Source organism: Oryza glaberrima, chromosome 7 (assembly GCF_000147395.1).
Source record: "Oryza glaberrima chromosome 7, OglaRS2, whole genome shotgun sequence".
NCBI lineage: Eukaryota > Viridiplantae > Streptophyta > Magnoliopsida > Poales > Poaceae > Oryza > Oryza glaberrima.
This window is the reverse complement of record NC_068332.1, coordinates 4349676-4363493: the sequence shown is the minus strand read 5'-3', so window position 1 is coordinate 4363493 and position 13818 is coordinate 4349676. Positions and strand designations below refer to the sequence as shown.

General features: G+C 38.6%; 1 protein-coding gene and 1 long non-coding RNA gene across 9 annotated transcripts; one reads left to right on the top strand and one right to left on the bottom strand.

Annotated features, from left to right (window-relative positions):
• Positions 1-3361: 3361 nt before the first annotated feature.
• Positions 3362-4884, top strand: LOC127780236 (uncharacterized). The gene is made up of 3 exons (XR_008018780.1): positions 3362-3633; positions 3787-3944; positions 4101-4884. It is a non-coding gene; the product is annotated as an uncharacterized LOC127780236 (long non-coding RNA).
• Positions 4885-6453: 1569 nt separating this feature from the next.
• On the bottom strand, positions 6454-13779 carry LOC127780121 (pentatricopeptide repeat-containing protein At4g20740). 8 transcript variants are annotated; one of them, XM_052307076.1, is made up of 5 exons: positions 11561-13779; positions 10022-10180; positions 9798-9926; positions 8909-8983; positions 8099-8814 (listed from the first exon to the last, which is right to left on the bottom strand). In XM_052307076.1, exon 1 carries the CDS (start codon positions 13771-13773, stop codon positions 11590-11592), a length of 2184 nt encoding a protein of 727 aa, XP_052163036.1. In that variant the 5' UTR covers positions 13774-13779; the 3' UTR covers positions 8099-8814; positions 8909-8983; positions 9798-9926; positions 10022-10180; positions 11561-11589. The 8 variants fall into 8 exon arrangements, with proteins under 8 accessions (XP_052163035.1, XP_052163038.1, XP_052163032.1 ...); XM_052307073.1 differs by having other exon boundaries at positions 10022-10153; XM_052307074.1 differs by having other exon boundaries at positions 10022-10137.
• Between the last annotated feature and the right edge of the window lie 39 nt (positions 13780-13818).

Sequence of the window (13818 nt, the reverse complement as noted above, 5' to 3'; positions counted from 1 at the left end):
TAGGGTAATTTTGGCATCAAACCAAAATGACCCCTCATCATACTGTGTGCAGGTAGATCCTTCTTTATTTTGTTCCTTTTCCTTTCTTAACATTGTTCTTGGAATCTTTCTTCCTTGTACTTTTGTTCTATGTAATCTCTCTCCTGCCCTCATTTCTTTCAGTTTTGCTTAATTATCGACCTTTTCTTTTAACCAGATCGAAGTCGCCCAGGTTAACCTTTCAGTGCTAAATTAATTAAACTATATATCACCTTAGAAATAATTTGGCATTAATTCATAGGAGCTAGCTAGCTAGTCACCAGTGTCTTTCTCAGAGATCCCATGCATGAATGGTCCCAGATGCTAGCTGGTTAGCAGTGAGAAGAGAACATGTGATTCCCTAGTACTTGTGTATATACTGTATAATTAATCTATTAATCTTGTGATACAATCTTGGAACTGCCCAAAGGAATGGGTGAAGCTGCCCTGCCGCCAGCATTGATATGATCTATTCCCTCCGTATTACAATATAAGGGATTTTGATATTTTGTTTGCAACGTTTAACCACTCGTCTTATTCAAATTCTTTTACAAATATAAAAAACGAAAAGTTGTGCTTAAAGTACTGTAGATAATAAAGTAAGTCACAAATAAAATAAATAATAATTTTAAAAAAAATGAATAAGACGAGTGGTTAAACGTTACAAGCAAAAACTCAAAATCACTTATATTATGGGACGGAGGGAGTACTAGCTAGCTATGAAATGATCACCAAGAAAAAAAGAATTTTATGGTCATGTGGCCTCTTTTGGGGATCATATGCATTGCATGCCTTGTTGCTAGGTCGTGCTGGCTGCAGCTAACCTATTTAATTCGTGTGTAAATACACATGAAAGACAGGCACAGATTGTGCTTGCTAGCTGCATGCATTCTTCTTCCAATGGTGGGGTATGTGCATATACTTCCAAAATATAAACAGAGGGAAAATATTTTCTTTCAGTCACTTTGGACAATTATTAAGTTTTGGATTACTTAGATTAATTCTTCCCTTCCCAAGCATCTTACTGACTGAAAATGTATATGTTTTCATGCATTGAAATTAATCAACACCCCACAAGTGTACACATTTGAATCTAGAAATGATTATATTTTGGAATAGATGAAGTACATGTTACCTCACTTTGTTGCAGTGTATATATTTCAATACTTGCAAAGCTGCAGTATATTTATTCTTTTTACCTCACTTTGTTGTAGTGTGTACTCTTGATCCACACATGCAGCCAAGGGATTACTTGTCCTCTTTGTTCTCAGTCAGCATAGACTTATGCTTAATTATTTGTTGTGTAGTAGAATTTGAGCCATATACATATTTGTCTGCATGTATATATGCATGTAAAAGATATAGTAGTTTGATCAAAGTTAAGAATAGCTTGAACAGCTTCGGATTAGTTTATCATTTGCATTAAGACTGATTATACTTGTTGAATATATGCTAGTGTACATACATACATACTTAATTAATACTCACTCCACTCCAAAATATATGACGTTACTACTAACATAAAGAGTTAAAAGACCAAGAAATAATTATTATCATCCCAATAAATATAGAGGACTTTTACGGTACAATATACTGCAAGTATATATGATCTAACGGTGTAGATTGATTGGATTTTTTAGTTAATTAGATAGAAGTATAAAGTTTGAAAGGGTAATTTTATCTTTTCTTCGTTATTCTATCATCAAATCGTGCTATCGTCACGTGCTTCATCATCAAATGGCGCTCAAGATGCTCCTCCCCTAGTGCACGATAAGATCTAGGACCGGCTACTCCCAATTAGATTCAATCTGAACCAAAAATTACTAAAGTGTTATTTTATTTTCTATCAAATTCTTAACATGCCCTTCTATATACTGCCAGTATATACTGATAGTATGTTGTACCGTAAAAGTTCTCTAAATATAATGCATGTCCCCACTGGGATTAGAGATCAAGAGCATAGAGAATTTTTAAAGAAATGAATTTAGAGGAGAAATACTAATTAATTGTATGCATGGATGCATATCTTATATTACTATTGAAGAAATATAGCTACACCCTATATTTAGAATGGATGGAGTATAACCTGTAGATGGTGAATTAACGGGAGTATTTTGTCGATGTTAATTAATGGGAGTATTTTTCGTACTCCTAGCTAGCTAGATCGAGAGACAACTCATTCACACAAGCACATGCTATGAGAATTGAGGTGCCAAATTTGGTGCCATTATATAGTACATTAGTACAACATAACAACTGTTAATATACGTATAGTACATCCTACATACAGTATAATTTTAAAGAGTGATCCAATCAACTACTCCACTAATTAATCAATTATTAAATCATGCATGCATCTCCAATAATTTATACCTTTTAGTTAAGATAAAAACTGTAGTGCAAGCCTTGCACGCCATGTACTACGTGTAGATCTCCTGCACACACATGTTATATACTAATATACATATTTTTGTTTCTGCAAGGTACTAGTGTACTACATGCCAGCTATATATTACAAATTAATTAAGCTGTATTCATTAAATTTTCTAATGTATGTGTGCAATGCATGATCACACGATACACAATACGCCAGCTACCAGACAGGTGATAGAATTCATTTCACAGGCATATGCATCTCGCTTTCCTAGCTAGTTGCTAAAATTGTTTGCTTAATTATATATATGGTCAAGACAATGCTAATAATAATTCAAAAGCAATTTCTTAGGAATCAGACAAATAAAAAACTAAATACATTTTCATTATATCAAATCACCAAGACCTTTCCATGCAAGATCCAAATGCTTGACCTGTTGATACTTTGGGAGCAGCATCCATTTACACATGGCCCTGGCTTAATTATCAAAATTATCAAAATGGTACAAAAGCTAGCTCATCAACAAATTATTACAAAATGAGAATAGCTTAGCAAAAGACTAGAAAGTACTATGTATGATTAAGATCTCAAGTGGTGGTTGGCTGGCACTAGGGACCCGAAAAAAACTTCCAAAAATTTAAATATGGCCCTAAATGCATAGACTAAAATCATAGAGCTCATGTGGCCAATATTGTTTATATATATGCATTTATATCCATGTATACAGAAAATATATTTTAGAAACCCTAACTGAAAGGTGGTGGTTAGTGTGTGTTTGACAGTGACACAGTGTATTGCAAATTTGCAATGGGACCACCACATTAGTTAGTTGTTACATCAATCTAGCTAGAGATAACTAAGCCGTATTATATATATATCCTTCAAACATATATACACATATATATATAACCACCTATATCGAAGTGTGTACTGGTCGGTCAGAGTAATTTGGAGCCACTGCTATATAAAGCCTCTCAGAGCCTTCTTCTTCCTCTCACATCTCTCTCTCTCTCTCTCTCTCGTGTGTGTGAATTTGGGCTGTGTTTAGTTCAGCACAAAGTTTGGATTTTGGTTGAAATTAGAGATGATGTGACTGAAAAGTTGTGTGTGTATGACAGGTTGATGTGATGGAAAAGGACTGAAGTTTGAATCCAAACTTTGGATCTAAACACAGCCTTGATTGTTGAGGTGCAACCATTAGGAGCTGAAGCTGCCAGCATGATCTGACGAGTGCTTATTAGGTGAGGGCAGAATTGACTGCCAAAACAAAGATCAGATCATGCTGTGCAGTTTCATCTGCTTGTGGCTGCACAAAATTAAAGGGCCAGATTGTATTCATATATATATGTTGGTGTGAGGCTTACATGCAAATTTATATATTCTTCTGTGTGCAGATTTTAATCTTGCAGGATCGATCAAATCTTAGATGTTTTGTTTGGGAGCTGAGCATCCATGAATTAATTGGAGATCAAATGAGCAAGAGTCAAGAACTGAGGATGAAACAGGTGTGAAGATCACATGAGCTAGCAAGCCAAGATCTGAAGATGAACAGGTGTGAGAGACTAATAAGGAGTTCTTTCTTTGCATCATCAACATATATAATGAATGGTTATTATCTAAAAATATATATATAATGAATGGTTAGTTTCTTCCAACTTCTTAATTTGTCTTTAATTCAATCAATAAAATCTGATATCCAGTTGTCCAGGTGTTGTAGGGTGTTCTTGCTAGCTTAGCATGTTCAGGAGAAGCTAGCTAGCTATATGGAGCCAATTAATTATCATCAGTCTGGAGCAGCCAGCTAGACAAATCTTGGGTCTGATCTCTGCAAGCTTTTGATGCTAGCCAGGATAATGAGAAGTAACAAAGTCATAAATAAATACTAATCTTGCAAATTTCTCTCTTGTTTTTATCTCATACTATAGTATACAAGATTGCAACTTGCAAGGTTTGTGATATGCATGGCGAAGTGAAACCGCAGATATTTTATCTTACTGAAATTATTACGAGTACCGCCTGAATGACATGTGGGACCAGTCCACACTATCGTCGTCACTACGGATGTATTAGTTGGGCAAATTATGATTGTGTAATTATATTACTTTATCTCTCTTTAGATATATTTTTTGAGACCAGATTACACTAATGTATGACCAGATTTGACGATACACATCAGCAGATTTTTTGGAGTAACTAGCTAGAGGGGATAATTAATTAATTAATTGATTAACCGATGATTGATTGAATATCGATTAACCATTTGATTTGAGTGTACAATACATTAGATTCTATGTCCCTGTCTATTACAGCCGAAAGTTGGGTGTACATTCTTAATTTTTTTCCCATTATGCCAGTCCTACTCAATTGCATGTGAAGATCTGTGTGAGATGTGCCACTACTCGTCGCATATATACTATATAATAAATAGAGCTTTCGTTTATTCATATATTTATCCAAATCATATATTAGAAGACAGAAATTTATTTATGAGTAAACATTATTATCCGAATCGTATATTAGCAAATGTTGTAAAATAAACTACGATGAAAACAAATCAATTTTAAAATTCAAAATTTAACTTATAAGTAAAAACATAAGCAAAACAATAAGAGCCATAACTAACGAGAGGAGAAAAGATATAGTAAAAGAAAAGGCTAGAAGAGAATAATTTAATTGCGGTAGGGGTAGCTCACGTACAGGTACGGCTATTGACTACATCCAGTTGTTTATATACATCTTAATCGAAAAAATTGTGGTGCCGTAAAAACGTGTAATTATTGTTGGTTCACACAATAATTAAGCTGGAAAAAGACTAACAGTCCCATCGTTTGGATGTTTGGTGAAATAAGCCAAACGGCATATTTGCAAATAAAAAATAATTTGTGAATAAAATTTTTATATAAATGTTCTAAACGATCTAAAAGTAAAAGCTGAAAAATAAACTACGATTAAAAAACCTCAAAATCAAATTCAAATTTAAGGTTAAGAATTTAAATTCTGGTTGATAAGCATAATCATAAGCGAAAAAATGAGTTCCTAACTGTCATGTGGTGTTAGGATGGAAACATGTTGGGGAAGAAGTACATGTTCCAATTTTGAACTAATTGTTGTATTATTGTGTCATGAATAATGTAGTCATGCTGGTTCCAAATTCAGCTTATAAATCACAGCTAATTGTAGAATTAATTTTATTTTTTTTATCACTTTTGTGATCCAATTCTCTGGCTTTTGAGACCATTATGAGTAGAAGTATAGAAGTCTTACCTGACAATTATTTTTATTGCTTTGGTTATGTGTCTTTGGCTTTATAACCCATGGCCCCAAAAATACCTTACAAAAGGAATATTTATAAAATCATGTATTCTTAGTATATAACTAAAGAAAAAAAATACTAATGTGGTTTACGGATACATGGGTTGACCTATTTGCATCGCTGAACATGGGTCGACGGATAATGTGGTTTAGGGTTAAGGCCGTATGATTTTTTCCCCAACCTTATAAATAGAACTCATCCTTGAAATTCATGTGTTCTATCTACAAATTTCAGTTTATTTCTCAAAGGAATCAAGATTGCTTTTTTTTTTTTGCATTTTTAATTTATGCACTCTTGTTTTTCAAGGAGTGTTGAATATACAAACAGTATGTACAGCAGCATGGGCTGGCACAATTTAAAGCTAGCTAGCTATATACTCCGTCCAAAAAAAAAAAACTCAACCTAGAAGCCTATCTATCTAGATTCGTTATCCTAGATTATATCTCATTGAAGTTCAAAGTTGGGTTTTTTTTTTAAGGACGGAGGACTACGTACTAGAAAAAACTGACAAAAAGGCTAGCTAGCTGGTCAAGCTAACCATTTCGAGCTTTCTCGTGAGCTAGTATAGCACTCATGGAGTTATTATACAAGTACATATTTATAACTCTACTGAATGCGTACATGTGTCCTCTCAGAAAAATAAGTAGAAATACGGTGAAACGTACGTACATCCATGGACGATTAAAGTGTATACAGCTCACCAGCCATGCCGTTTGTTTAGGGCTCCTTTGGAACAAAGGAAAAATAGAGGATTTTTGTAGGATTAGAAACCCCTGGAAAATTTTCCTTTGTGCTCCTTTGGAAGGGTATTTGAGAATCCTACAAAATTCATTTGGAGTGGCTTGATTCATTGGAATTTTGAAGGATTTCTAAAATAAGGTTGGACCTCATCGGGAACTTTGTTATGTCAACCTCTCTCCTAAAATCCTATACTTTTCCTATGAAGGACCCAAACAGCAAATTTTAACAATCCCTATAGATTACAATTCCAAAGGATTCAATTAACATGTCACCTCGATTCCCACATTTTTTTTCTATTCATGTGTTTTTGTATTCCTACGTTCCAAAGAAACCCTTAGCTGCATTTGTAGTTAACGTTAATATCTTGTCAATCTGCAGTAAAATAGTGTATTGTCATCGACTCTTTTTTTTTTTTCTTGGGAGAATAGCATGTCCCAGCTCAGGTTAATTTAGTCGCTAGCCTTTTATATTATCCAAATGAACCGATAAATTTATCATGTCACATAATATAACCCTTTGCGCCATCGAAATCACCACGGTTATATCACATTATCATCTCCCATACAAAATCTATATATGATGGGTCCAATTTACTTCATTTCATCATCATTTTTCGCATGGGAGGATATATGGTACGCGCAAGTGGTCATTTATGTGGGCCTAAGGACGATATTAGGTCATATGATAAATATTAAACACTTGTTTGGATAATATAAAAACGCTAAGGACTAGACTAACCTTGGAATGGAACTTCAAGGACAATATTGGCCATTTCCCCTCATTTCTTCATTGCATGAAAGACAAATACATATGCACACACTCTACCACGCACACAAGCAAAAGTGGCTCCTTTTTAACATACACTCAATATACTAAGGAAACTAATAAAATCGATAAATTCTTATTGAGAATGCATCGATGTTGCATTTCTACCAAATTTCAGAAGCATAAAACTTCAGCTTACTATGGATCACCCACTAGAATGATGTGTTTGTGAGGTTTTGATCCCATTTTCCTATAGGAAATGAGCTGATATATGCAATTCCCCCCAAAATTTCCATGGAGTTCCTGTGTTCCAAATATAGCCTCGATGAGAAAAATGAAACTACGAGGAGAGAAAATGCACTGGGGTCTACATATCTATTTAAGGTCAGTTCATCTCATCCACCTGAACCTAAAGTACTTTCTTCGTCACCTGTCAGTCACCGCTCCTATAATTCTGAAAGGTGCTCCAAAACACATCAACATAAATCACAACATTTCAAAGTTCCAACCATAAAGGCCTACACAAACATAAAAAGAAGAAAAAAAATGCAGAAGAAAACAAATGCATAGATAGCTCCTAAATTTATCCAACACTACAAAACAAAGTCCATGCATGCATCAACGATCAATGCAGCCACTTACACATCAGGACGCCCCATGCTGGAAAATAATTGGTGACAATCAAGAGGAATGTACACAGACATCCACAGCAACCCGTCGGCGTCAGGATGCATTAACGGTTATACCTAACGCCATATGCCAACAGTTATGCCCATGTCTGGCATGCGCCTGATTGCCCCTCTTGGCTTCAGGAAATATATAGTCGGCGAATTGAAATGAAATCACACTGCAAAGAACAAGACAAGACACATGTTTTTTTTTTTCATATCTAAATTATTGTGTGCCCCGGCAAACAAGTTTCTGTTCCAACAATGACATCTTAATTGCAGTGCAAAGCAGACAAGCAACAAGAAAGCATAATTTATAATTATATCACAGCGATGGCTAAATAGCACTATGAGTGGCCTATCTATTGGTTTCTTATTAGGCAGTTATTGATCGACTTGGAATAGGATTGCAAAAACACAAGACATGCGCATCTACGGGTTGAATACATATCATTGATGACGAGACGCAATGTAATGCTGACTCCTACAATTTATCTCTTGAAGTAAGAAAAAAGAAAAGGAAAGAAAGAAAGAAAAACTACATATTCAGAAGAGGGAAGATCATGTCATGAATTTATTAAGACTAGTAATATGCTCATGCTAACGCTATGACAACAATATATGATAATATAGATTATACAATTTAAAACACATCACGCACGTGTTTTTTAAGCTTCATATTAGATACCAAAATTTAAAGAATGGCATAAAATAAATATCATTTCTTGTTTTCCTTCACAATACCGAAGTTTTAGTCCTAAAAAGTGTGATAATTTACAGACAGAAATTTATGGATGGTGGCACCCTCGGCTTCCACTGCCCCTACCCGGGATTCTCAAATCTCAAAGCTTGGGAGCGGAGGCTGGGCGAGACCCGGTTGCCGCTGCTCGGGACTTCTAACTGCCTAAATAATCAGAAATTTCGGACTGTAGTCTCTAACAACAAATGAAGGACACTCAGTGGCAACACAAAAAAGGAGCTTATTGACCTAATGAAAGGACTACTGAATAAAAGGACAATTTTAGGTACCTGAAATAAGGTGTACCATCAGAACAGTAAGAACAAACTTGCATAGATTCAAAACCTCAAGCTGCTTTTCATCATCTGGCAAAATAGTTGGAATATTCATAAATGGACAGTAATAAACTGAATTTCATGATCTTAGAGGACATAACTAATGCATGTGTAAAGTATTTCAGTTAAAAATATATTATGCCGAAAGGTTAAAGATTTTTTTTCCGGAGCATCTCACAGCAACGCATTCTTATAAGACATGGCAACTCAGAGCAAATGGTTTCCTATTAGTTTATATGGTTTAAACTGTAATAGTGGCCTTAAATAAAGTATCTAGAAATCATCTGCTTCTAACGCATTATACTGATTTTGACTGCAATTTAAGCCTACTTCATGCACTAATCAGTCATTTAAGGCATCCCATGGAGAATGCGCTTGGTTCCAATTTTAAACTGCTACTGATTCAGTTTTAAACTGCTACTACAGACTATGTTACATTAATCATGAAAGATGTGGATCAGCAACAATTCATCAAAGCAAGAATTATTGAAGCATGAGTACCAAATGAAAATGATAAGCACCAAATCTGGATCGGCATGAGTACCAAATGGAATTGATAATCAAAGTACCACTGTAACATAGAAGGTGAAGTACAGTTCCATGACCGAAATGAACTATTCTAGTCTAATGATCTCTCGCTAGAGCACATTTTGTGACGCGTGATTGATGGGGTGAGGCTGTGAGGGAGGTGGGAGCGACCTGGGGCATCGGATCTGTGGGAGACGATCCTGACCGATCAATGAGGAATGATGAATGTAACACTGTGTTGGTGAACTATAGGGTAGATGACAGAATAACGGAGTACTGCTGAAAAGATTAACTATAAGAACTAATGCTAGTTTACCTCTGTATCAAGCCATCAACCTTCCAGGCTGCACCAGATGGATCTCACTTGTACGACCAGTTAGCTGGATTGGCTTTTTCACCTCATCTAAGGAAGCTAGTTCTCCAGGGGTGGTTGTGAAGAAGAAACCTGATCAAGTTACTGAGGTTTAACATGGTAATAAGGAGCAGATACCTAATTATAACAATACTTGCAGATCCTATTGCACGATTGGTAGTGTGTACCTTAAAGGAATGTAGAGAGGAAGCGATCCAGATTCCACACCCTTTAAAGATTCAACAGTGTCATGTCACTGATAAGAATCAGCTCCCCAGTAAAATGAAACGCTATCATTACCGTCCTGAAAGAAGTTGGGACTGATATACTACTTCATTTGAGTACCACTTGCCCATATATAGGGACCGAGTCAGTTTTTTTTTGGTGTGCGTGTTTCTTTAACTTGCTAATGGTACAACATATGTAGTAGGATACAGGGATGAAGGCACATTACCATTTACCATACATGCATAAAATATTGAGACATGATAAAACAAAACAAAGAAAATTGCTTTAATTATCTCTGCTATGTCAAAATACAGTACTGCTATTAGCAATTACACAAAAGATTGGCAATCTTGAATTTAAAAGTAAAATGAAATAATACTTAGCTACAAGCAAGGGTGCGCATGGATTTATGTAACCATTAACCAAGTGACTGGCCAACTGGGAACATAGGTGTCAGTGTTGTGTGTTTGCATAAATGGTCCAGTCGAATCCTAAATACTAAAACGGAGGACATATCATGGAAGAGTTGACTCACAAAATTAGTCCATTAGTTCAGGCTCTCAACACCAGCTCGTAAATTGAAGATAAATAAACAATGAATGTTAAACGGCAGGAAACCATGCACTCTGTTTTTATTAAGCATCGGGACTTGATATGGGAGGGCAAGAACCAAGCTGCTTGAGGTTAGCTAATCAGTACTCAAATCATATTTTCTCAGCTTGCAACTCACATCTTTCTAAGTTCTAACATGCCTCAGACCAAGTTGGCCTGCTCAAACTACAAACTCAGAAGGAACTGGTTGTATACACTGCTTGTTCCTCCAAATTGTGTAAACAAAAAACACCTATGCTGTAAGGCTCATTCATCTGTAGTGCCGTCGTTGCTCATTACAGAACTTGTATACTTCTACCTTTACCTACTTTCTCTGCATAATGTCACCAATAATGTAAAGTGATCAGGCCCATTCGTTAGTGTGACTGTGTGAGTCTGTGAGAACCATCATTGGTTACTCAATATCTCCTATATGCCCACAACATTATGCAGGCATGAATTTCCACAACATTATGCAGGCATGAATTTTCCAAATAACTGTCTGTCAAGTAACATACATACTTATGTTCTACATACTACAGTATCATTAAATTTTCTCATGATAAATCTATGGACGGATAAGCACAACAAGGGTTCCCAAACTCATCCACGTCCACTCCCACATGTTGACTTTTTTGGTGGAATACCAGATTTGTGTTTTCTTAAAAAAAATACTTGAGAAAAATGATCAGGACCAGTATGAAGTATGAATTATCCATAATTTGGTACAAACCAGAGGCCCATGGATATCAACTCTAGCTAAACATACCATGGAATAACCAGGTTATGAGATCCCTAGAAGTGTTTAGGACTATTTATTACATAATGCAATGTTCAACTCACAAGAGGTAACACATAATACAATATCTAAATAGCACAAATCACAAGTGAAGTGAAGCAGGTTGTACCTAGTATGTAGCAACTGTACAAAGATTTCTCAATCATCTCTGCTTCTCCATTTTAATTTAGATTCAAGATCCAAAAATTTCAATCCAGATATCACCAAATCTGCAGTGACATTCTTCAAATGCTCATTCAACATATCCTCATAAACAATATAATTGGCTTCTGAAATAATATTGCGATCTCTCATGGTAGATAGTACTTTTCTTGCCTCAGTTGAACTTGCATACTTGCAGAAACCATAAATAATAGCAGAATATATAATTTCTTCTATGGAATAACCTAACTCAATCATTTCGTCCACCACTTTGATGACCTTCTCTGGGCTTTTTGATTGGCAAGCTTCAAGAATAGTCAAGGTGTACTTGAATTCCATTGGCCCATTTTCCACATTCCCAAGACAATCCTTAACAAGTGAAATAGCTGCATTTATCTCTCCTTTTTTGCACAACCCTTTCACAAGAGCACAATAGGCTGAAATGCTTGGTATCCAAACTGCCTTCATCATCAAGTTGTAGCACGAGCAAGCCTCTTCAATATTTCCTTCGTCCACAAAACATGGGATCATATGGCTATATGTACATGAGTCCGGCTTGCAGTCATCTGAACTTTGCATTTCCTCGAACAACACAAGTGCTTTCTTCCTCTCCTTGATCTTCAGCAGATTCTCAATGAGAATGTTATAAATGCCAACACTATAATGCCCCCTTCTTCTGAAAGCATTAAAAACTTCCACAGCCTTCAATTCATTGCCACTCTTGCATGCAAAGAGCTTCAGGAAGTCCACTAAAATTTCAACTATAGGCAAGCTTAGCTCCACTAGTTTATCAACCAATCCAAAAAACTTAACCATCTCGCCCTTATCGGCATAACGAGCCAGCAATGGTGAAACAGTCTCGGAGCTTGGTATTAGATCCTCCTGAACGACAATCTGAAACATCTTGTGTGCTTTATCCTCCCGCTCTATCTCACATAGCCCGCCAATCAGTGTGTTATAGATCCCCAGGTCTGCACGGTAACCAGCATCCACCATCTCTTTCAACACTCTACAACCATCGCTGACCCTTCCTGTGGAGACATACCCATCAATGAGAGACGCATACACCATCCTGTCCACCAGCAAACCCTTCCTCCTCATCTCCCCAAACAATTCTTCTGCCTTCTCCACCATTCCCGCATTGCATAGCCCAGCTATCATTGTGGTGTAAGCCATTGTATCTGGATCCACATGATCCCTTCTCATCTCCTCCCAAACCCTGGTGCAACCCTCCATATGCCCCCAGCGAACCATCGTCTTCACCAGTGCGGTGTACACAAACACATCCGGTCTGCACACCTCAGCCCGCATCCTCCCAATCATCTCCAGGAGTTTATCCGTCATCCCCGCCCGCGCCAGCGCACGCACCATGATCGCGAATGTCACCGGCATAGGCCGCACACTGCAGTGCGACATTTCGTCGAACAGCTTGAGGGTATCATCAACATGCCCAGCCGCAGCCAGCGCTCCCAGCACGCGGTTGCAGGCGTGGACCTCAGGCTGCACGGAGAACTCGTGGCGGAAGCGGCGGAGGGCGTGGAGCGCGCGGAGCGGGCGACGCGCGCCGGTGTGGAGCCTGACGAGGAGGTTGAGCTGGGAATGCGAGACCGGCTTGCCATGGGCTCGCATGAGGTCGGGAAGCTGGTCGGCCGCGGCGGGGAGCCCAGCGGCGGAGAGGAGCGAGGCGAGCGCGTGGAACGCCGGGAAGCAGTGGCGGAAGCCCTTCTGCCGTCCCGCCCACAGGAAGAACGGGAGCGCGAGCGGCGGGGGCGGCGGCGGGCGAGCGCTGAGGACCTCGGCGACGAGCTCGGGGGCCACGCGGCGGAGCTTGGTGAGTTCCGCGACGACGGGCGGGCCCCAGCGCTGGTGGCGGCGGAGCGCGTCGAGGAGGAACCGCGCGAGCGGGGAGAGGCGGCGGGCGGCCGCGGTGGCGGAAGGAGAAGGCGTGGAGGAGGAGGAGGAGGAGGGGTCCCAGTCGGCGAGGCGGAATGGGGCGGAGGAGGAGGAGGAGGAGGGAGGCCTCGGTTGGGAGGAGGCGGCGGTGGTGGCGCGGAGGTCGGAGAATACGCCGCCTCGGACGGTGGGGCGGTGCGGAGACGGTCGGCGGTGGCCGTGGTACACCGTCGTCCTGCGCCGGCGAGCCTCCGCCGCCGGCGCCCGCTCCGGCGGCGGCGAGGCCATGGTGAGTTTGAGATGAGATCACTCGCTGCACTGGCTATAGCGTAG

Bases quoted from the DNA above. Each gene is read 5' to 3' on its own strand.
- LOC127780121 (XM_052307075.1), bottom strand. From the start codon at position 13,773: ATGGCCTCGCCGCCGCCGGAGCGGGCGCCGGCGGCGGAGGCTCGCCGG.